Source organism: Lycium barbarum, chromosome 9 (assembly GCF_019175385.1).
Source record: "Lycium barbarum isolate Lr01 chromosome 9, ASM1917538v2, whole genome shotgun sequence".
Lineage (NCBI taxonomy): Eukaryota > Viridiplantae > Streptophyta > Magnoliopsida > Solanales > Solanaceae > Lycium > Lycium barbarum.
In genome coordinates this window covers 24134576-24155088 of record NC_083345.1, presented here as the reverse complement: position 1 = coordinate 24155088, position 20513 = coordinate 24134576, and the positions used below count along the sequence as shown (strand labels likewise).

The 20513-nt window shown below is 34.5% G+C and overlaps 3 protein-coding genes across 6 annotated transcripts; all 3 read right to left on the bottom strand.

The window, feature by feature from the left end:
* Nucleotides 1-2543: 2543 nt before the first annotated feature.
* Nucleotides 2544-3179, bottom strand: LOC132611782 (uncharacterized). The gene has a single exon (XM_060326155.1). It carries the CDS (start codon nucleotides 3177-3179, stop codon nucleotides 2544-2546), a length of 636 nt encoding a protein of 211 aa, XP_060182138.1.
* Nucleotides 3180-5656: 2477 nt separating this feature from the next.
* On the bottom strand, nucleotides 5657-7931 carry LOC132610422 (acid phosphatase 1-like). The gene is made up of 3 exons (XM_060324717.1): nucleotides 7393-7931; nucleotides 6737-6946; nucleotides 5657-6058 (listed from the first exon to the last, which is right to left on the bottom strand). The coding sequence occupies exons 1-3, from the start codon at nucleotides 7785-7787 to the stop codon at nucleotides 5881-5883; spliced, it is 783 nt and encodes a 260-aa protein (XP_060180700.1). The 5' UTR covers nucleotides 7788-7931; the 3' UTR covers nucleotides 5657-5880.
* Nucleotides 7932-10096: 2165 nt separating this feature from the next.
* LOC132610421 (uncharacterized) lies at nucleotides 10097-19758 on the bottom strand. 4 transcript variants are annotated; one of them, XM_060324714.1, is made up of 10 exons: nucleotides 19449-19758; nucleotides 17841-17939; nucleotides 17222-17682; nucleotides 16235-16433; nucleotides 14446-14601; nucleotides 12854-12954; nucleotides 12646-12714; nucleotides 12468-12508; nucleotides 11568-11676; nucleotides 10097-10882 (listed from the first exon to the last, which is right to left on the bottom strand). In XM_060324714.1, exons 1-9 carry the CDS (start codon nucleotides 19617-19619, stop codon nucleotides 11594-11596), a joined length of 1380 nt encoding a protein of 459 aa, XP_060180697.1. In that variant the 5' UTR covers nucleotides 19620-19758; the 3' UTR covers nucleotides 10097-10882; nucleotides 11568-11593. The 4 variants fall into 4 exon arrangements, 3 of the variants coding, with proteins under 3 accessions (XP_060180697.1, XP_060180698.1, XP_060180699.1); XM_060324715.1 differs by having other exon boundaries at nucleotides 10101-10240; nucleotides 19449-19757; XM_060324716.1 differs by lacking the exon at nucleotides 10097-10882 and adding an exon at nucleotides 10889-11310.
* Between the last annotated feature and the right edge of the window lie 755 nt (nucleotides 19759-20513).

Sequence of the window (20513 nt, the reverse complement as noted above, 5' to 3'; positions counted from 1 at the left end):
CTTCTAAATTCCCGTGTAAAAAAGCATTATTTACATCCAATTGGGAAACTGGTCAATCTTTCTTGATAGCAACAGCTAATAAACACCTGATAGTGGTCTTTTTCACAACTGGTGAAAATTTCTCATGGTAGCCAATACCATACTTTTGAATGTACCCCCCCCCCCCCCCCCCACCACCACCACCACCACCAATCTAGATTTAAGCCTTTCAATAGTCCCATCTGAGTTGTGTTTGACCTTGTAAACCCATTTACAAGGAAGAGCCTTCTTTCCAGAGGGCAACGAACTATATCCCAAGTGTGGTTCAATTGTAGAGCTTCAATTTCTTTATCCATTGCATCCTTCCATCTAGGATGTGATGCTGCTTCTAAGTAACTTGTAGGCTCAGATATGGAATATAAAGAATGCAAAATATGTTGATTAGAAGAAGTTAGAGTACAAAGGGAATGAATAGGAAAAACAGGAGGAGATGCAAAACAAGATGTGGTGAGATTAGTGAAAAGGACATTGTTGCTAATAAGATTATCTAAATAGGTTGGCTTGTGAGTGGTTCTGCCTGATCTTCTAGGTGGGGAGGAAGGAGTAGGAAGAAGTTGAGGATTGTTATCAGGGTAAGTAGGTGTAGGATGAGGTGAAGTAGTTGGGATAGAAGAATTAGGAGGACTGGGTTCATTTGTATCACATGATGGAGAAAAGAGACCATCTGAGTGAAATGGGGTGAAATCAGAATGAAACAGATTGGGTTGTGTAGAATGGTTTGAAACAAAAGGAAATATATCTTCATGAAATTGGACATCTTTAGAAACAAACACCTTTTTAGTTTTTAGATCCATAACTTTGTAGCCCTTTTGTTGTTGTGGATAACCCAAGAAGACACACTCTAGAGCCCTAGGGTCAAATTTCCCCCTTCCCTGAGAAAGAGTAGATGAATAACACAAGCAACCAAATGATCTGAGGGATTGGTAGGATGGTGACTTATTGAAAAGTATCTCATGAGGGGGTTTCCCTTTTAAAACACTAGAAGGCAGCATGTTAATGAGATGTGTTGCTGTGAGAACACATTCTCCCCAATAAGAAATAGGAACTTGTGATTGAAAATATAATGTCCTAGAAATTTCCAAAAGATGCCTATGTTTTCTCTCCACAACTCCATTTTGTTGTGGAGTAGCAACACAACTTCTTTGGTGCAAAATGCCCTATTCAGTCAAATAGGCTCCTTCTTATGACCCTGATCCCAATTCTAGTGCATTATCAAATCTAATACACTTGACTCTCTTGTCAAATTGTCTCTCTACGAGGGCAAGAAAACACTTCAAAATGGGAAAGGCATTACATTTGTTGTTGAGTAAAAATGTCCAAGTACCCCTACTAAAATCATCAACTATAGTAATAAAATACTTGTACCAATTGTAAGTGGAGTGTTTGAAAGGTCCCCAGGTGTCAATGTGAATTAGATCAAAAATTGCATTTGTTTTTATTGTGCTGATAGGAAAAGATGTTCTTCTTTGTCTAGCTTTAGGACAAACATCACACACAGAATCAGAAAAAGAAGAAGAATTGATAAAACTAAAATGTTTCATTGCTGATAGAGGCAAATGCCCAAGTCTAACATGCCAAAGGCTTACATCAGGAACAACACTAGTAAAAACAGGAAAGGAAACTGAATTTGAAATAAACTTGGAATTACTTCCTTGTGGAAAAGAAACTACATCATTCTTAGAAGAGAAACTAGACTTAGAAACTGAAGGCTGCAATAAGCACAATCCTTCCTTGACATCACCAAAAACCTCTACCCTCCTCAGTAAAAGGTCCTGTAACATACATGCAGAAGGAATGAATAAGAGATTGCAATGTATTTGTAGACATAGTCTATTGACAGAAAGTAAGTTATACTTGAAAGATGGGACATGGAGAACATTTTTTAGAGTTAAATTGGGCAAAATGGGAACATTTCCTATATGGGTAACAATCAGTTTATAAGAATTGGGTAAGCTAATACTTAAAAGAACAAGAAGTGTCAAACAAGAAAAGTAGCTAGAATCAAAACACATATATTCTTATGCACCTGAATCAATGATCCAGGTGCTAGAATTGAAAACTGATAAGCAAATTCTTGAATACTTAAGAATTGTACCAGCTATTGCATTGGTATCTGGAGATATAGAGACTGTTTGTGCCATTTGTTGTCCCATTTGCTGTCCTATTTGCATTTGTTTGAACATTTGAGCAACCTCTGCTTTCTGTTCCCTGCTCAGATGCTGAAAAGTGTTGTTTGATTCCTGAATGTGATGTGTTTCTCTTTGTTCCTGCAACTTATCACATCCAACTGCAGCATTTCCTTTAATGGGGTTTTGATTCTTGCCTTTGTTGAATTCAAAATCCTCTAGGAACCCATATAGCCTATGGTAAACATCCATGGCATGTCCTACTTTGTAACAGTAGGTGCAACTCACAGTAGGGTTAAATTTGGTTCTCTGACCCTTTCCTTTGGTTCTCTGACCCTTTCCTCTAGACTGAGAGTTTCCAAACTTTTGAGGGTATGATTAAGGATAGGAGTTTCCAAATTTTTGAGGATAGTATGACTGAGGATAGGAATTTCTGAATTTTTTAGGATAGTTTCCAGATTTCTGAAAATTATTAGCACCTTTGAAGACTTGATTTCCAGGCTTTTGGTCGTTTCTTCCCTGATTAGTTACCATGAAGGAAGAAGAGTCTGAAAACACATGAGAATTGGCATATATTTCTCTTTGGCTTGCATCTTGGATCAGCAAAGAGTAAGCATGGTCTATACTAGGCAAAGGGTTTATCATCAAAATGTGTCCCCTAGCATGTGAATAGACATCATTTAAACCCATCAAAAATTGAATCAGTCTCTGATCTTGCATAGATTTAGTGAGTTTTTCTTTCCCTTGACATGTGCAGTCACAAGTGCATATCACATCACAATTTAAAGACTCTAGCTCATCCCACAACCTTTTTAGGTTAGTAAAATATCCTGAAATGTCTGAATTTCCCTGGACCAAACCATTTAGTTCCTTTTGAAGATGATATAGCTTAGCTCCATTTGACTTACCAAATCTGCTCTGCAGGCAGTCCCAAAGTTCCTTTGCAATTTTAGAGTAAATGACATTGACTTTGATTTCTTTTGACAATGAACTGAGGAGCCAAGGAATGACCATGTCATTACAGCAGCTCCACTGTGAGTACTCATTTAAGTCTAGATTTGGTTCCTTACATGTACCTAGGGGTGTACAAAGCAAACCGACAAACCGCACCAAACCGATAATCCAAACCAAACCGAGAAAAAAACCCGACTAGTGGTTTGGTTTGACTTGGTTTAGTTTTAAAAAGAAAAACCCGAACACTATTGGTTTGGTTTGGTTTTAACCAAAAAAAGTCAAACCGAATCAAACCAATCCGACATTACATTTATAAAATTTCAAACACATTTTATACATAGAAATACTTATTTATAATGTAATTTATAAATGTTTCTTTAACTTTTTCATATTTTTTTGTCTTTTAACATATTATTTCAAGCTTGGAATTATACTTTTGAATGGTTTAATAAGTTTTATAGCCCAATGATATTAGTAACTCAAATAAAACTCAACAAAAATCAAATCAATACTAATGCTAACAAAATAAATTCATATCTAACACTGGAATGACAATAATTTTGATATTTATTATTTAGTTTTATATTAGTTTAGAAAGTGAAAATGCATAACTTAATTTTATTTTTTTCTTTAATATTTAGTCATGTAATTAATACTTAGTAGCCGTACTTATTTTAGCATAACTTAGTACTTTTAGATTATAATCATTTTTGACATGCCTTATAAATTAGTTGTATTTATTATAGCATGACTTAGTACTTTTAGATTATGATAATTTTATTTTATGCAATTCGTTAATTTTTTTCGTTGAATATTTTAGTACAATGTCATCTCTCATCACGTTTTGTGTTATTTATTTCTTAATAAATATCTTAATTAGATCGTTGTATCTTACTAGGACTAAAGAAATATTTGAAGTATAAGTTATATGTTTTGTATGAAGACTTTATCGAAAAAAACCCGAAAAATCCGAGCAACCCGAAAAAACCGAGAAAACCCGAGGTTGAAAAACCCGACTTTTGTTGGTTTGGTTTGGTTTATAGATTTAAAAACCCGATGCAATTGGTTTGGTTTGGTCTTTAAAAAATCTGAACCAACCCGGTCCATGTACACCCCTACATGTACCATTAATGAAACCTAGCTTTTTCTTTGCAGAAGGAGCTATCAGAACTGACCTCCTCCAGCCTGGGAAACCTCTTTCATCAAACACAGTGTTGATTAAACTCATCCCAGGTGAATCTGAAGGGTGTAAATGATATGGGTGGTTTGAGTCGAAGGTGACAGCATTTCCATCACTCGTGGTTGCTGAGGTTGTGTTTCCTTGAGTCCTTTTGAATCACAGAAGAAGAAGCAACAAAGCTATTTGGTTTTGAAAATGGATCGAGCCTTCACTGCTCTGATACCATGTCAAGATTTTGAAGAAGATGATAGAAAATTTCTGTGTAATTTTATTAATTGGCCTTGTATGTATTTATACAAGTATGTGTATTAGAAAAATAAGAAAATACATGAACTTTGTACACTTGTCTTACTCCTATTGTATAGTATATAACAAAATTGTAACTAACTAATGATGCCAAAAAAACTGTGCTGGTCATGTGACCAATTTCTGGATCCTTCTATTCTGTACCAGCGGTAATGTTTGATCCAATGCCTTATATTTAATCCATCAAAACAGTGTTAGAGGGTCGAGATGTTGTCCACGTGTTTCATTCTTGTGAGGGAAATATAAAGGTTTCATCTCACTTATTCTTGAAGAATCCGAAGTCTTTCTTGTCGGATATTTTGTACTTTTCCTCTTCGTCTCTTCCTTCTTCCTTGATTTAATCGATGCAATAATGGGGAAATTTATGGCTGTTCTTCAACAAGTTTAACAAATAACATGTCTTATTTTTAAGATCACTACTCTCGTGATCTGATAATATAATTTTTTTTTAAAAAAATACAATCTCGGTGTATATGAAGTTAAACACCATTTTTTTTTTTTTTGCCTTTTCTCCTTATTTAATTATTAACATAGTTTGACGGTGGTTAATGGCTTGAACAACTAGGTTAGGAGGAGTAAATGTTGTAGAAAAATCTTTTTATTGACCAGTCGATAGCCTGTTTGGCCAAGCTTTCAAGATCAGCTAATATTGAAAAGTGTTTTTTTCAAAAGTGATTTTAAAAAAAAGTAATTTTGGTGAGAAGCAGGTTGTGTTTGGCCAATTAATTGAGATAACACTTTTGAGCAGCAATTAGTATTTGACGAAGCTTTTAAAAAGTGTGTATTTTCTTAAAAGCTATTTCGGGGGGAAAACTACTTTTTTAAGCTTCTAAAAAACAACTTCCGCTACTCAGCAGAAGCACTTAATTTCTCTCAAAAGCTTAATCAAACACCTCACTTTTTAAAAAATAAGCACTTTTTAGGAAGGGAAAAAACACTTTTAACCTACCAAAAGCTTAGCCAAACAGGCTATGAGTCGCAACTCATTCTTTTAGGGAGTATATTAAATTAACCCCTCTTTTCCTATTGAAATGAAGTCTGTACAAGCAAATTCATAGAAATAAATTGTTTTTCGCCATTATTTGGTTCCCAACTCTCACAGTAGGGGAAAATACTATGTATAGCAGCAACCAGCCGGCCAATCTTGGCTTTAACATGTTTTTAGTTTCATTCCACAATGCAATGGATTGAAATGGGAAACAAAATCACACAAGAAAAAAAAAAAAAATCTATGACAACATGAGCCCAAAAAAGGATTTCACTTGAGTCCATTAATCAAGAAATATAATATAAGGAATTAGGGAGTTTAAATGTTCTTTTAGGAGCTGGAGTTCCAGTAAAACTGCTCCATTGATCACCAATTAATCCCCATATGCGGTAACCTTCATCCACCAGTTGTTTCCTTGCCTCTGCTTTATAGTTTTGTGTTCCTGTATGTTCATCCTCAAGACCCCTAAATGCACACATATTATCACAAGGCATAATCCAAATTTTAGGCTAATTCATCAATGCATTCATTTCATTCTAGCAAAATGTTAATAATGTTTGTCACAGGGTAAACATTTTAGAAAGAATTTATGAATTTAACTTATGTATCCTAATAGTGTGAAGTTTTTTTTTTTGCACCATTAGATTAAAATGATCTAAAACAAGTATCCTAATTGAGTTTAGAATTAAAGTTATATGCATCGGTTAAATAATTTTTTTACGATCAGGTCATGCAAAAGGATATCTTAAGTAGTTTTTTTAGAATGTGAAATTTGTAATCTTGAAAATAAGACATGTCACATGATACCTGCTACAACATGTAAAGCTGACCTGATGGTATAATATAAGTGACCGAAAGAAATGTACAAGAAACTATCCAAAAAAAGGAGATTAGTAATCTTAAAAATAGGATAAATTATCTGCTATAACAATTAAAGATGATCTGATAATATAAAAATTGTTTATATCGTTGATGGATTAAATGTTAAACTCATCCTAATTTGACAGCCTGAACGACTAAAACTGCTGTCTTAATAACTTGTTTATATCCTAATAGTGCAAAAACTTTACATTATCGGTGTATATATCATAAGAAAAATACTTTTAGAAACTAAAAGAAAAATTCTTGAAGGAAGATATGTACCTCAAGATGAGACTAGACCATCCATGGTAACCAACCTTGATTAGGTTTTCAACAGTGGCATCCCTTAGGCATTCTCTTCTGCTAGATATCAAGAATGTTTTATAGCCCTTTGCTTTAATCTCATTATAGAGTTTAAGACCATGTTCCAATGCTGGTGCATTTGTCTCCTTCATCCACCCTTCCATATTAGACAGGTTCAGCTTTTCTCCCCTATTTTAATTCCATGACAAAATCAAATCACAAAAAAAGGGTGTATTTGTTTAAATTACATATTTTGTCTCCGTAATAGTCTAACTTAATTAAAACTCCGCTAAATAGAACAGCAAGAATATATATATAGAAGAAAATAATAAATGACTTCTTTTTAAAACATCAAATGTCTTGTAATAAATTTATTATGCCAAAACGACTATTATTTGATGAGAAGAGAATGCTTGAGGTAACAATTTGTAATGCCCACTTAAAATTTAAATAAAAGAAAATGACCTTACAGAAATCTCATGTATTTTATTTACAGATCTCTTGTGTTATTTTTTTATTGATCTCCAATGAAAGTCATATAACTAAATTATGTAGTAACATTTGTAAGTTGTAACGGATAGCAAAATCAGATCTCTCTTAATATTGAAGTGGAAGTAGAAAGAAATAGGACATACCCAAAACTGTGTTTCTTGAAAAATGGGAGAGTGGATATAAGGGTGTCATCAACATCAAAAATCCAAGCATCTTTACCATCACCTTTCAAATTGCAGTGATTACCCAAGTAGAGTTGAGCTTCTTCAATGGCTCTTTCACAGTCTGATTTATATTGAGTTGAAGTCATATACTTCCATATATAATGTGTGCATTCTTGTGGAACAAACTCAAAGCCCCTAATGTTGTTTAGCTCCACATTGATCCTCCAACTCTCACAGTAATTTTTCAAACTTGTTCTAGCACCAACAACATTACTTGCCTTTTTTCTTGAATTTAAGATGTTCCAATGATCTGCTTCTCCTAAGCCAATTAATAGGCTAGTGAGAACCAGAAAGAACACTAGTTGTCTACCCATTTTAGTGTTTTGCTAAAGGAGAAAACTAAAATATGTGTTCTAAGAATATATTATTAGTAACGAAACATCGAGAGCGTTAGAAGAATGTGTGAGTGATTTATACATAACATCTCTTTCTTGTATTAAGGATTCAATCAATTGATATGTTTTCAGAAATAATTTAATTTAATTTCTTAAGGATTTGCAAAAGCATCAATGATGCGTCGCATGTGCCATGGGGTAGATTTTGGTCTGCTTTTGTTAAAAGAACAGTTTCATGTTTGACAAATACAACTCAATTTTTTTCACTTTAATCATTCGGTATCCATTATATTGCCATGGTAGTCATAGAATTGTTCTGAGTGGGGCTTACATCGAGTATTAGTCACCTTTTGCCACATGATTTATTGCAATAGTTCTAATTCGTTTATTCTTTGTCCACTTAGCTTTATTTATCATTTTTTCTCTTTGTTCGTTCTTTATCCGGAAGATGGAAAAAAAAAAAAAAACAAACAAACAAACAGGTATGAAAGCTATAATTGTAAACCACGATCGAATCTATGGGATTCTTTATCAGTCATTCATTGAATGATAAATAACTACAAGTGACGGAGACAGACGATTTAAATAACGGAAAATCTAATATTTAAAAATTGTATCGAGAATGACTGGAAAGGTGGAAAGAAGACCAGATATAATTTGATCAAAATCTTCAATTTCTTATTTGTAAAGAAGAAAGTGAAGCAAATTAGCTATTAAACATGACTTTGGTTTACTAGAGACATCAACATATTGTTTTAGCTCGGTAGAAACAAAATCCTTTTCCTCAGGATCCTATTAAATAGAAATAGAGAACGAAATAACTAGAAAGGTTGTTAGAAGGAATAATAGGTCCTATTCTTTTTTTGTTGACCCTTATTTCAATTGATTGGATGCTTGAGCACTCAAAGATTTTCGTGAGTTCCTTATATATAAAGATCAATTGTAATTAGTTACATCTCTACCAATCTCAACATAATGTAATATTTAAATTATTCAAACTTTAAGCTTAGACTTCCATTTATTGTTCAAACGAATTAAACTTTATTTGCTACTCTTTATAGTTTGGTAGTGTGACAGTAATAATAATTAGGATTTTGTTGTTGGGATACACTAATTATGCTCCCTTAATGATTGTGATCATTTAGACTGAGGAAACAGGCTCAGATATTATCCAATATAACCACTAGCCAGTATTATGATCAAAAGGATGATGAAATATGGTAAATGATACCCTGTTAGCGTGCTTTTCTGTAAAGCGTGAAAAATTAGAGACCTAAAGAGTCAAAAGATTTATTAAAAATGTTAAATAATATTAGTAATACATTAGATCTCACTCAATCTCAAAAATTATTCATAAGGTGAATATTGCCCAAAATCATATAACAAGATAACGTTGTACCCAGGGGCGGAGCCAAATGGTGGGCAGGGTGTTCACCCGAACCCCCTTCGGCAAAAAATTATCATGCATACACAAGGTTAAAAAAAAAATTATGTATAAATAGTAGATGTTGAACTCCCTTGGCTTTCTCGTTTCTTACTCTTTTATATTTTTGAACCCCCTGATGAAAGATCTTGGCTCAGCCACCGGTTGTATCCACCCCCAACCAGTGTTTATGCTAAGAAGGGGTGTATATTATTCCATTGATAATCCCAGAAACTGTGGCTTTGAAAAGAGCTATGACAAGATAGAGTTGAGGCCCACATTTGCTATTCAAACACTTTTATTTTCTTTTGACAAAGTTCATCGAACCAAAATACTAACATACTATGCTAAAATGGGGAAATAGAGCTTATTAGCATTATCAAACTTCTGACAGAAGTTTCTTTTGATAAAGTTCATCCAGCTCTTATATATGTACAGTAATAAGCTGGGAATGAGAGAGCCTCCACTTTTAATCGCTTACATATGCTCAAGTGAATAATTCATAAAAATATGTTGACTGTAAAACTTCATGGAATGGAAACATGACCAAATTCTCTACTCAGCTTGCTAAATTGTTTTACTGATGAAGTCCTGATATCAACAGAAGGAAGGAGCAATCTGCCATTCTTCATGCTTCAACAGGCAACTGAAGCAGGAACTCTTTCGTTAATTGTTGATTATAATGCTCTAAAGAGATGAAAATTACCGAGGAGCTAAAGGTGAACGATGTTCCTTGGAACATCCATCATCAAAATTCTGAGAGTAGCTGTAAGCATCATAGCTAAAGCGAACAGAACTTCTCTGCCATGACAGAAGTTGCCTCCACTGTGACTTTAACCTCCAATTTAACTGCCTAGCAATGTAAAGTCCTTTGAAACAATCCATGGGTGCTCTTCTTTCAACACTAACCAGTGTAACATCGGAGCTGCTATGTGCAACTCTCTGTCCGCGCCACTTCAACATCTGGATCTTCTTTGAACTTCCCTTCATAAAGATTTTCGACCTTCGCCTGCTTACCAACATAAGAAAGTAGATCTCTGTTGGTTTTATGGGACTTCAAAAACCACAGTGTTAATGGAATGCTTAAAGAGGAATATAATAATCTTTGTGCTTTTCAAGTGTATATATTCCATCTGTCGGCATCAGCTTCTTTGATATTGGATGTCCTTTTCACATATGCACTGAGTGGAGGTGGTTCTCTCTCATACCAAACGCGCTAACTGTGTGTTGTTTCTTGTAGGTCCTGACGGTCCAAACTTCAAAGATAACAAAAGGTTCTTCCTATTGATGTAACATCATTCTTTTGTACGGAGGCACTAATCAAGGATTAGATACAATCTTACCAGCACATTCCATTTATTGCCCGTGATATTTTCTTTACCTAATATAATTATGACAGGAGCTTGTTATGATGTCAAGGGAAGGCTCACCTCAGCTCTTATGCAAAAAAAAGAGTTCTCCCCACCAACTCATTCATTATAGACCATTGGATTGAAACGACGAACGTCCAAACAAGTAAAGAAAAAAAGATCATAAAGGGATACTTGTGTCATAGAACGCCTCGACATCTTTGAATGCATCTCTTTGTTTTCCACTTTTCTCGCAATTTTAGCTTCCTTTATTGACCTTTTTCTTATTCTTTTCTTCGTTCCTTTAAGTGGATAAGAGAAAGATAATTTATTAGAAAAATTGAGGCTTATGAATGAAGAAGAGATCCAACTTGAACCTTTTACTTTCTAATATAATAAGACATGATCCTAATTCAAGGAGTCAACATGAAGTGAGTTGTAATCCTATTAGACGAGGAAGCGAAGGAAGTTTGACAAAGAACGGTTTTCTTTTTTCTTTTTTTTTTTTTTTTTTTTTTTTTTTTTTGCGCTAACCGTGGTGTCCGGGCTAGCTTGCGCATACCTCGATTAATTCCACGGAATACCTGCCACCTACCACTAGCAACAAATCCAGGTGAGGTAACTCTATCCACCAAGGCTAGGACAGATAGCAAGAAATCACCTTGTGTTTTTGTCTCGGCTGGAATTTGTACCTGAGACCTCATGGTTCTTGATACTTTGTCCACTCCATCTTAATCAAACACGGCAAGAAACAACAGAAATACTATCTGGTTAGGTTTTTATCATGACTAAGGGTCTACATGCCATCCAAATTCTTTCACAACTCTGATCACCCTTAAAAATGAAATTATGAAACTTAGGCTCTTCCAACGGTGTGACCCCCTTACTAATAGTTGAAACTCAATGGCAAGAATGTTTTGGCTATATTCCAAATAATGCGCAAAAACAAATAGTCACAATTAATTCATTTAAGAAAGCAAGGCTTACCAATTATGCCTTCAAGAGGAATATTGTCAAGCGCTAAATGAACTAGATTCTACACCAGAACCACCAACATGACAAACATGAAGGCACCAAATTCTCTCAGCAACATCACCTGCAAAGTGTTGAACATAAATCAGGCTTGAGAGTACGTAGTATCCTCCAAATAGAAAGAAATGTTCTGTCTAACGTAAAAATAAAAAAATAAAAAAATAAAAACTTAATGATAAGTCAAATAGCAGAAACAAACAAACTTAATTACATGGTCTCTGGAAACCCATATATCCACAGACAAATTATATAATGCCCGCAAAGGTATCACCTACCAGTAGTTCACCAGCAAAATTTGTTTACTCTTAGTGATCTCATATTGAATAATGTCATAGACAAATCAGCCTTAATAGAAAGCAGCTGCTAGGTCCAGCTTCTAAATAAGTATTGGATAAGGGTATAAATTTTATCCTAATGGCAGGAAACACAGAAAACCTCCCAGACCTAGAGAAGGTAAGTAATATTACCTATAGCTAGGTGTAACTGAAACAGGAAAGGTTGCTTATGCCTGAAGACTTTTATCTACTTAAGTTAACTATAACAACAATGAAAATTTGATCCAACCCACCTACCAAGATTCCAGATTTCCTTTCAAAATCTGGTAATTACAAATTAAAAAGAATTTCAGAAATAATATAAACTGTTCCCTTGGGCCTAATAATAAAACTTGAACTAAGTAAAATTCTTGGCCACATGAAAGAAATTAACTGAATGTTATGCAGAAAGGCCTTCAACAAGTATATAAAATAGTCTGTGAAACATTTCAGCTCATAGTTATGCAAGATATTGTCATAGTCAATCAATGTGCATACAACATTAATACAGAATGATAGGAAGAAATCATCGCAAACCCACATTCTCTCTGCTCCTTCCTTTCCTTAGAACTACTACAGGATCTGCATAAAAGAAAAGAGCAAATTAAGAATCAGCAGAATAAAGCAGCCAAGATAAGAAGCGGAGGTACAAGAAATTTTAAAAAACTGAAAAATCACTATAACCAACTGAAGCATGTAACATGACAGCTTTAAATTACCTAGTTACTGAAAAATCTCCTGTAACTTGACTGTCAAGCTCTGTCAGATATTTTCTGAACAAATTTGACCTGCATTAATGAAACCAGCTATTCATTGATAACCTCAGAAAAATATAAAGTCTGTAAGCTGACTAGTGTAAAAGGATTGATCACTTTACTGTCATGAGAAGTCTCAACAGACAACAGATATGAATCTCAATAGGTATACCACGAAGGAATTGCAAATGCTGCTAGCACTGGAGATAGTTCCCACAAGAGATGTAGCCGATTGTGTAAGAAAACTTCAAGGTACTCAATAATTCCTTTTTCCTATTTAAAAAAAAAAAAAAAAAAAAAAAAAAAAAAAGAGAGAGAGAGAAAAGCACTATAAAACCATCCACAGGGAGAACAATAATGTAAGAATGTTCATAATGTGGAAAATTGAATGAATGCAAATCGACTAACAACGCACACTTTGCTTATAGTTTAACACAAGAGAGATAGTCTAAGATCTAGAGTAAAATTTAGATACAGTGCATGTTAGAGCAATACAAGTTGAATATCTTAAGGTGAATGTTCACATTCTCGTCTGGTTAAGTGGTTTTGCAATATTGCGAATGCTACTTGTACAGGGTATAGTTTCCGTTTGAGATATAGGTGATAAACTTAAAAAGAAAACTTAAAGTGAACAAAATCAAAAAGGATACAAGACTTTGCTCAAAAAGAGATCAAAACGGGTATAATGTACATCTATCCAGAAATGTGTGACATGAAGAAGAACCCGACAAATAAGTAAACCTCACCTTACCTGGTATGTACACAATGATTGTTGAAGTATAGCTGGATACGTCATAGATTTGCTTCATTGCACAGTATAAATTAGACGTTTCAATTTCATTGTTCTCAAATGAATGTTATCTCTGCTAACTAAACACAACCATGTCCATGACGTTAGAACTTCGTTTTCCTCCCATAGTGATGTATGTACATTAGAATGTAATAGACAATGTAAAGAAAATGGACCTTGGAAGCTTGGACCTAACTCAACCCCAAAAGCTAGCTCACGAGGTGAGGATTGTCCAAGACCGTTTAGGAAACAACAACCCGCTTCCTCAACAATGCGAGATAATCTAAACCACCCCCCACCCCCCACCCAACCCCACGACCGGGAATGAATATCTGGAGCATGGAGAATATAACAAACAGAAAGAAATGGTAGATGTTTTGAGGATAGGTTTAATTCCATTTTGTAAGTGAAAGGGAATTGTACTGTATCCTTTTGGTGTAAAGAAAATAGTCTAGAGGATGTAGAACAGTTAGTTGATTTGTTAGGTTCTCTGCAAATACTCTCTGTTTTTCCTTTCTTTGGTCCTGAAACTTTTTGGAGGTCTCCAGCATGTCCTTAATGCTGAGGAATATAACATTACCAGTTTTCAAGAAAACAAAGAATATAACAAACAGGCCAAAATTGGGTGAATCAAGAAATAGGTATGGCTCTGATACCATGTAAAGACAATAGAGTTTGAGCCTAACTCAATCCTAAAGCCTACGTCGTGAGATGATGATTGTCCAAAACCATATAAGGAGACAACAGCTATTTCCTCAACCAATGTGGGATAATCTAACAAACAAAATAAATTATTAAGGAAAAAATAGAACGATCTAACCTATACCTAGATCTATACAGCTGTGTAATCCACATATGACGAACAAATAATACTATCAATTTCAGTTAAACCATTGCAGCGTTATTTTAATAGGCTTAACGTGCAGCTCTTGCTACTATAAAATGGAAGGGATTTCGTTCCAAGAAATAATTACCTTGGAGTTGATGATATCCTCTCTACAACCTCTCTGTACAAATTTATGCACCTCATTGTATAACCTCGAAGTGGTGACAAACTCATAAGAGGTCAACATCAGACGGTCAATCAGAAAACTCCATTTATCCACTACACATCCCAGTAACATGAGCTCCTGCAGAAGTTGGGTTTCAACAAAGTAAACTAGTCATATATCAGTATAATTACCCCTCTCAAAGAAGATCTAGCTGCATCAAGAAAATCGCATACTTCGAATAGCCCAACCAACAAACGTAATTACCTTTTAAGAATACTTGCAGCAGCAGTTAGTGTAACAATTCAATTTGAATAGATTGTTTTTAGATATCAAAGAAATCAATCCCATGTACCAAATAGGTTTTAACAGAACGGCGCTTGAATAACAGATGTTGATTAAACATGCATATACTTCAAAAGAACAAAACGAACTGATGCAACTTCAGCAGTCTGCTGCATTAAGGTAATTGCCTTACAGTTTGAGATAGCTTATATCGATCAATCAATCAATTACGCCACAATCCCAAAGTATTTCAGATTATGAATTCTGTATATCCACTCCACTCTATTTGCCCCCAATTAATTCCACTGTTAGCTAATTTGTCTTTTGACACAAATTACGATTCTAAAATCTCACCATTATCCCTACACCATAACAAACAGCACCAACTAGTTAGTGTCATTTGTATTAATCATTTTTTTCTATTATGTAAGAATTTGTAATCTTTTGAAACAATTTCCCTCCAAGTGATTTTAGGTTTAGAATAGCTTATGAACCGAGAAAATAATAAACAAAAAAACTTAGAACAACTGCTCCCTTCATTTCAATTTATTTAACACTCTTTTCGTTTTGGGATGTCCCAAATTGTTTCATACCATTCCATTAATAATATTGTTCTATATACTTTCACGACTTCAAGAATTCAAATTCATTTAACTATGCAGATTTTAGATTTTGATGTGATGTTTCTTTATTAAACTAACTTTTCAATCATCATTAATATATGTTTCCACTACTGCTAGTACAATACACATGTTGAATTTAGTCTTTCAGATTCCACGCCCAACCAAACACCATCATACAAGTAGAAACAGAGGAGTGCTAAAATACTGAATTAGTTTTTTTAAGTATTGTGTAAGTGTTAAAAGAAAGCTTCGATGACGATGGCAATTAGAACTTACCAATCTGTTCTAATTCACCATAAAGAACACACTTCCCTTTTATTTTTTATTTTTTTTTGTCTCAAGTCAAGTCTATAGCTTAAATGACTAAATAGGTTTTATCTTTAGTAGCTACTAAGTCCCCCAACCACCCACTCAACCCCACCCCTTCCATGGAAAGAAAATCCCCACCGCCCCTGCACAACTGTTCCAGTCCGTCCTCAAAAAAAAAAAATTCAACAACACTTCCACTATCTCAACTGCACTTGAACATTTAGAAAATCAATTAATCATAGCGATAACATATACGCCACTGCTCTTACAGAGATTTTCACCTCCTACGGCATCTTAGATGTTACAAAAATCTAAGGACCCTTTCTTATTCTTTATCTTGATATGTTTCCAAATAGACCTTAAAGAAAAGAACTTGTTTTACTTGGTTGGTTGAGTTACACGGTAACCGTGCTAGTGGGAGGTAGCAGGTATCGGGTGGAATAATCGAGGTGCGCAAGCTGGCCGGACGCCACCGTCATAAAATATAAAATAAAAATGTTTCCAAAAAAGAAGGTTTGAACCAGAGAATGCTATGAAAGATAGCTAAATTGACTTACAACTATTTCGCGCAAACTATCTTCGAGTTGAGATGATATATCTATCCGCTGAAACACTTGAATCCATTGACTCTTCGGTGCAGAAAACAGAAGACTGGCACCTGAGACCAGTCTAATAGTTCTCTTGTCAAGCAAATATGATAGGCTTCTTGATTTCCAAGAATTCCAGACAGCAGAACCGATTGGTATTTCTTCAGTCCTTGGGGCATTAACAAGAAGAGACTTTATTTTCTGCTGCATTACAAATGAGGTCCGTACATACTTAACTACTCATGTAAGAAGAAAGGAAAAATATGTACACATGATCACATTCTGTCACAAGGGCAGTAATCGAGCTTTTTAAAAAAATACTTCTGCAACTCCACCATTTACAGCTTAGGAGGTTTTAACTAAAGCCTCTCCGCCCAATTATAGAGAAGTAGGGGTAAGGTCAGTGTACACTCTACCCTCCACCAGACCCCAATTTCTGGATTTGACTGGGTTTAATGTTGCATGTTAGAAGTCACGAAATAATGATAGACAGCTTACTGAATTTGAACCGTCATTTACGAGTTACTATTCCGAGGTACTGCATCTAGTTGTGAATACACATGCTAGTGGACTAAGCAATAAGAATTTTTTGGTCATGAGGGTCAGGGGTGCTACGGTGATTATTCGTCATATTGGATCCAGCTTGTTTATGGGATGCGAGAAACATGCTCCTTTTCATGACAAGTGGTAAGGTGCATTATGGTTTTTTATGTTACTTCAAAGGGTTTGAAGTTTGAAAAGTGTTCTATTTTAAGAAATAAACCCAAACAAGTCAAAAAAAAACAAGATACGAAACTACTCCAACCCTCGTCCTGATGCAGAAGAAGCTCAGACATTCTGCTTTTAATTTCTTTGAAAAGACACATGCTTATGGAATTCATAAAGCCGATACACTAACTGCAGACCTAAAAAGTGCCTTCATGTTAGTTAAATAGATAGAGTGTCTACATCACTTACATGAAATTTGTTGCATGCTTCATATTTACATTTAAGGCATTGTCATCCTCCCTCTCATATAGATCTCTTAAGCCACTGGACAAAATGTTCAAACCTGTCTCTGCTGAAGATATCAATGAAACCGTTAGTTGCCTCCTTTCAAGCGCTTGTGCAGTGAAGTGAGAAAACCCACAGCTGATTGAATCATCAGCTTGTCCACTTGAAGAAGAGTTTAGAGATTCCTCCATTAGGAACTTTCTCTCATTAGGAACGGGGCTTTTAGATGTATTGCACATCAAGGTTTCAAAAATTCCAAGGAGAGATCTACTATCTGTCTTCTGGTGCATGTGAAAGTCCATCTCAACAGTTGCAGTCAGTAAAGCTTTGAGGTGTTCATCTCTCAGTGGAAAGACGCTGATGAGATGTTCTAGCATGAATTCACTCGCTTTGCTAAGGACCTTCGAGCAAATATGTGCTAGACCCTGTTGAAAATATTAACAGAAAGGAGCCTTTCCTCTTTTCAGTATTATTAAAGTTGCAACAGGAAATAATAGAAACCGATAGAAGAAGTTAGAGATATACAAAGCATTAAAAACAAAACTAATAAATTCTTTATCAAGGAATGTAACAAATGCACTACCTGAGGAAGATGTGGATTAGAGGTCAGTTCACGTAAAGCTGCATCAAGCTCCTTCAAAGACTCTCTGTAGTCATCTGAGCTACTCAGGTCCCTCATCACCTGTAGGCAAAGACAGAATAAGACGTCTAAATTAACGAAAGCTACAATTTTTTTTCTACCAACCGTTTTCCAGGAAGGTAACAGGGAAGCACAGAAAATTTAGCATTTCCATCAACATTTTGTTTTCCACCGGAATAGCACAATTAAGCAGTCGTGACATTGATCAAACATTAGCATCAAAAAAACACATCTACTCCCTCCGTTCTAATTTATGCGACACTCTTTCCTTTTTAGTTAATCCCAAAAAGAATGACATCTTTCAATGTTTAGTAACAATTTAACTTTAATTTCTCAATTTCCCTTAATGAGATGATTCATAGCCATAGAAATTTCTATAACTTGTTTTAAACCACAAGTTTCAAAAGTCTTCCTTTTCCTCTTAAACTATGTGCCCAGTCAAAGAACTTCATATAAATTGGGACAGAGGGAGTATAATTTTCATGGAAACAAACTGCAATTGAGGAATTGTCTCCCCCCTTCTTTCCTAACTGAGACCTTTATACTTGAAAAAGCAAATGGGCTAAGGAAGAACCAAAAGCTATATTAACTAGTGATAATGACAGCTATGATAATACGAATCAAGCAATCAACCAACTACACCTCAATCCCAAACTAGTCGGGACAACTATATATGAAGTTCTTATGTCAAGGAGATTAACAACTTATAGTATATGCAAAAAAAAAAAACATCTTAATAGTACAATTTTTCAACGAAGGGGGTTCAATTGACCCCCTTTGTTACCCCCTCTGACTTCGCCCCGGATTCCGTAACTTAGAACCAACTATGGGCTTTTCACAAGGTTGAGTTGAAAGGAGAATACAATTACTGTCTCAATTTGTAGATCCATTATACTCCCCCTGTCGCAATTTATGTGACATAGTTCGGGTTTCGAAAGTCAAACTTCTTTATTTGACCGTGAATTTGGACATACAATCTTTTAAGTTTTTTGAAAAATAATTTACATATTCAGAAACTACATAAAAAGTACTATAAGCCACGTTAATTAACAATTTAGAAATATTTAAAGGGCATACGAATAAATCGCGGTAAAAGACTTTCTTGTTTTGACTCTCGAAAGTGTCACATAAATCGGGACAAAGGGAGTACTAACGGAGGCGAATCTAGGATTTCTGGAACATGGGTTCACCACTAAAAAAAAAAAAAAGAGGAAAAATTTATTAAGTAAGGCTTGATCCCGAGACCTCTAGGTAAATAACTCAATCTTCAACCAGGTACACCATTTACCTTTTTTATAACATGTGTTCCAGCAAATAGTATTATACTAATTTTAGAAAATATATACATAAAATAACTAGTTTTACGGAGAGACCATGTATTCACGTGACCCATTTTTTACGCCTAAAATCGCCCCTTAACTAATAAGATAAGAGTAACATATAAGGGCACAACAGCAACTTCAAGAATTTAGCAGACAAAGCAATTTACACGCAGTTTTAACAACAATGAAAATAATGGAGTTTGTAACGTTTGATTAAAGAGGCACTTACATGTTCAAGAAAGAGAGCCCATTGAAGCGCTTTCTTGATGTTATGTGAATCCCAGTGAGCAAGACGACCAGATGATTGATACCCACAAGCAAGAATCAACATATCTATAAACCCTTTCACCATTTTCATCAAATCTTGAAGAGACATATCTGGGTATGACCAAACCGCCATTTTCTTACAATCTCAATATCCCATGCTTTTCCCGCCTTTAAGGTGAAGTTATGTTCTTTCTTTGTATTTCTTTTTCTCGTTTTTTTAAAACAGTACTCCCTCCGTCGACACTTTTTTTTGTTGGATCGGTCCAACAAGAATAACAGCCTTTCTATATATACTAACGGCTTATGCCCGGGCTGCGCACGTGTCCAACACTTTAGATTATAGTTTATCTATGTGTACGTAGTTATCGTTGAATAGTGATTATATATATATATAGAGAGAGTATATGTTAGGTTTAAAATATGATTAATATAACATTGTAGTTTGTGTTTCGTATCTAAAATTTTATTATATTAATGTTTGCTACGAATACAAAATCAGCAAATTTATTAATATTTTTTAAAAGAGAAGACTTGTTATAGAAATTGATTTTCTATCTAAACGAAGAACTACTATTTTTTAATTTTTTAGTAAATATTCTCGGTTTAGCTCATTTTACTTGTCATGTTGTCTTTTGTATTAAATTCTATCTAATTTTAAAATATAAATATTTTAAGTATATTTAGTGAACATAACAACTTGATTTTGTCAATATGGAATACTATGTTCAAAACACGATTAATATAACATTGTAGTTTGTGTTCCGTATTTAAAACTTTATTATATTAGTATTTGCTACGAATACGCATGGTGTTTAATATGGGGCCCACATTTTTTTTTAACATTGTTTATTTTTTAAATATGGGATTCACTTTTTTTTCCAATATTGCTTGATTTTGTTAATATGGGGTCCACTTTTTTTTCTCGTGATTTTGGATGTGGTGGGTTCTACCTTTTTTTTTAATACTGGATGGTGTTTAATATAGGGCCTACATTTTTTTTTAATATTAGTTGTTGTTTAATATATAT

What these genes read in the sequence shown, in the direction of transcription:
- LOC132611782 (XM_060326155.1), bottom strand. Translation starts at nt 3,179, where the DNA reads ATGGTCATTCCTTGGCTCCTCAGTTCATTGTCAAAAGAAATCAAAGTC.
- LOC132610422 (XM_060324717.1), bottom strand. Translation starts at nt 7,787, where the DNA reads ATGGGTAGACAACTAGTGTTCTTTCTGGTTCTCACTAGCCTATTAATT. An exon ending in TTCAAGAAACACAGTTTTGG is followed by an intron (nt 6,947 to 7,392) that starts GTATGTCCTATT and finishes GAATTAAAATAG; the next exon opens with GGGAGAAAAGCTGAACCTGT. An exon ending in TGGTCTAGTCTCATCTTGAG is followed by an intron (nt 6,059 to 6,736) that starts GTACATATCTTC and finishes GTGTGCATTTAG; the next exon opens with GGGTCTTGAGGATGAACATA.
- LOC132610421 (XM_060324714.1), bottom strand. Translation starts at nt 19,619, where the DNA reads ATGGCGGTTTGGTCATACCCAGATATGTCTCTTCAAGATTTGATGAAA. An exon ending in ATAGTTTGCGCGAAATAGTT is followed by an intron (nt 14,602 to 16,234) that starts GTAAGTCAATTT and finishes CAACTTCTGCAG; the next exon opens with GAGCTCATGTTACTGGGATG. An exon ending in AAGGAAGGAGCAGAGAGAAT is followed by an intron (nt 11,677 to 12,467) that starts GTGGGTTTGCGA and finishes AACACTTTGCAG; the next exon opens with GTGATGTTGCTGAGAGAATT.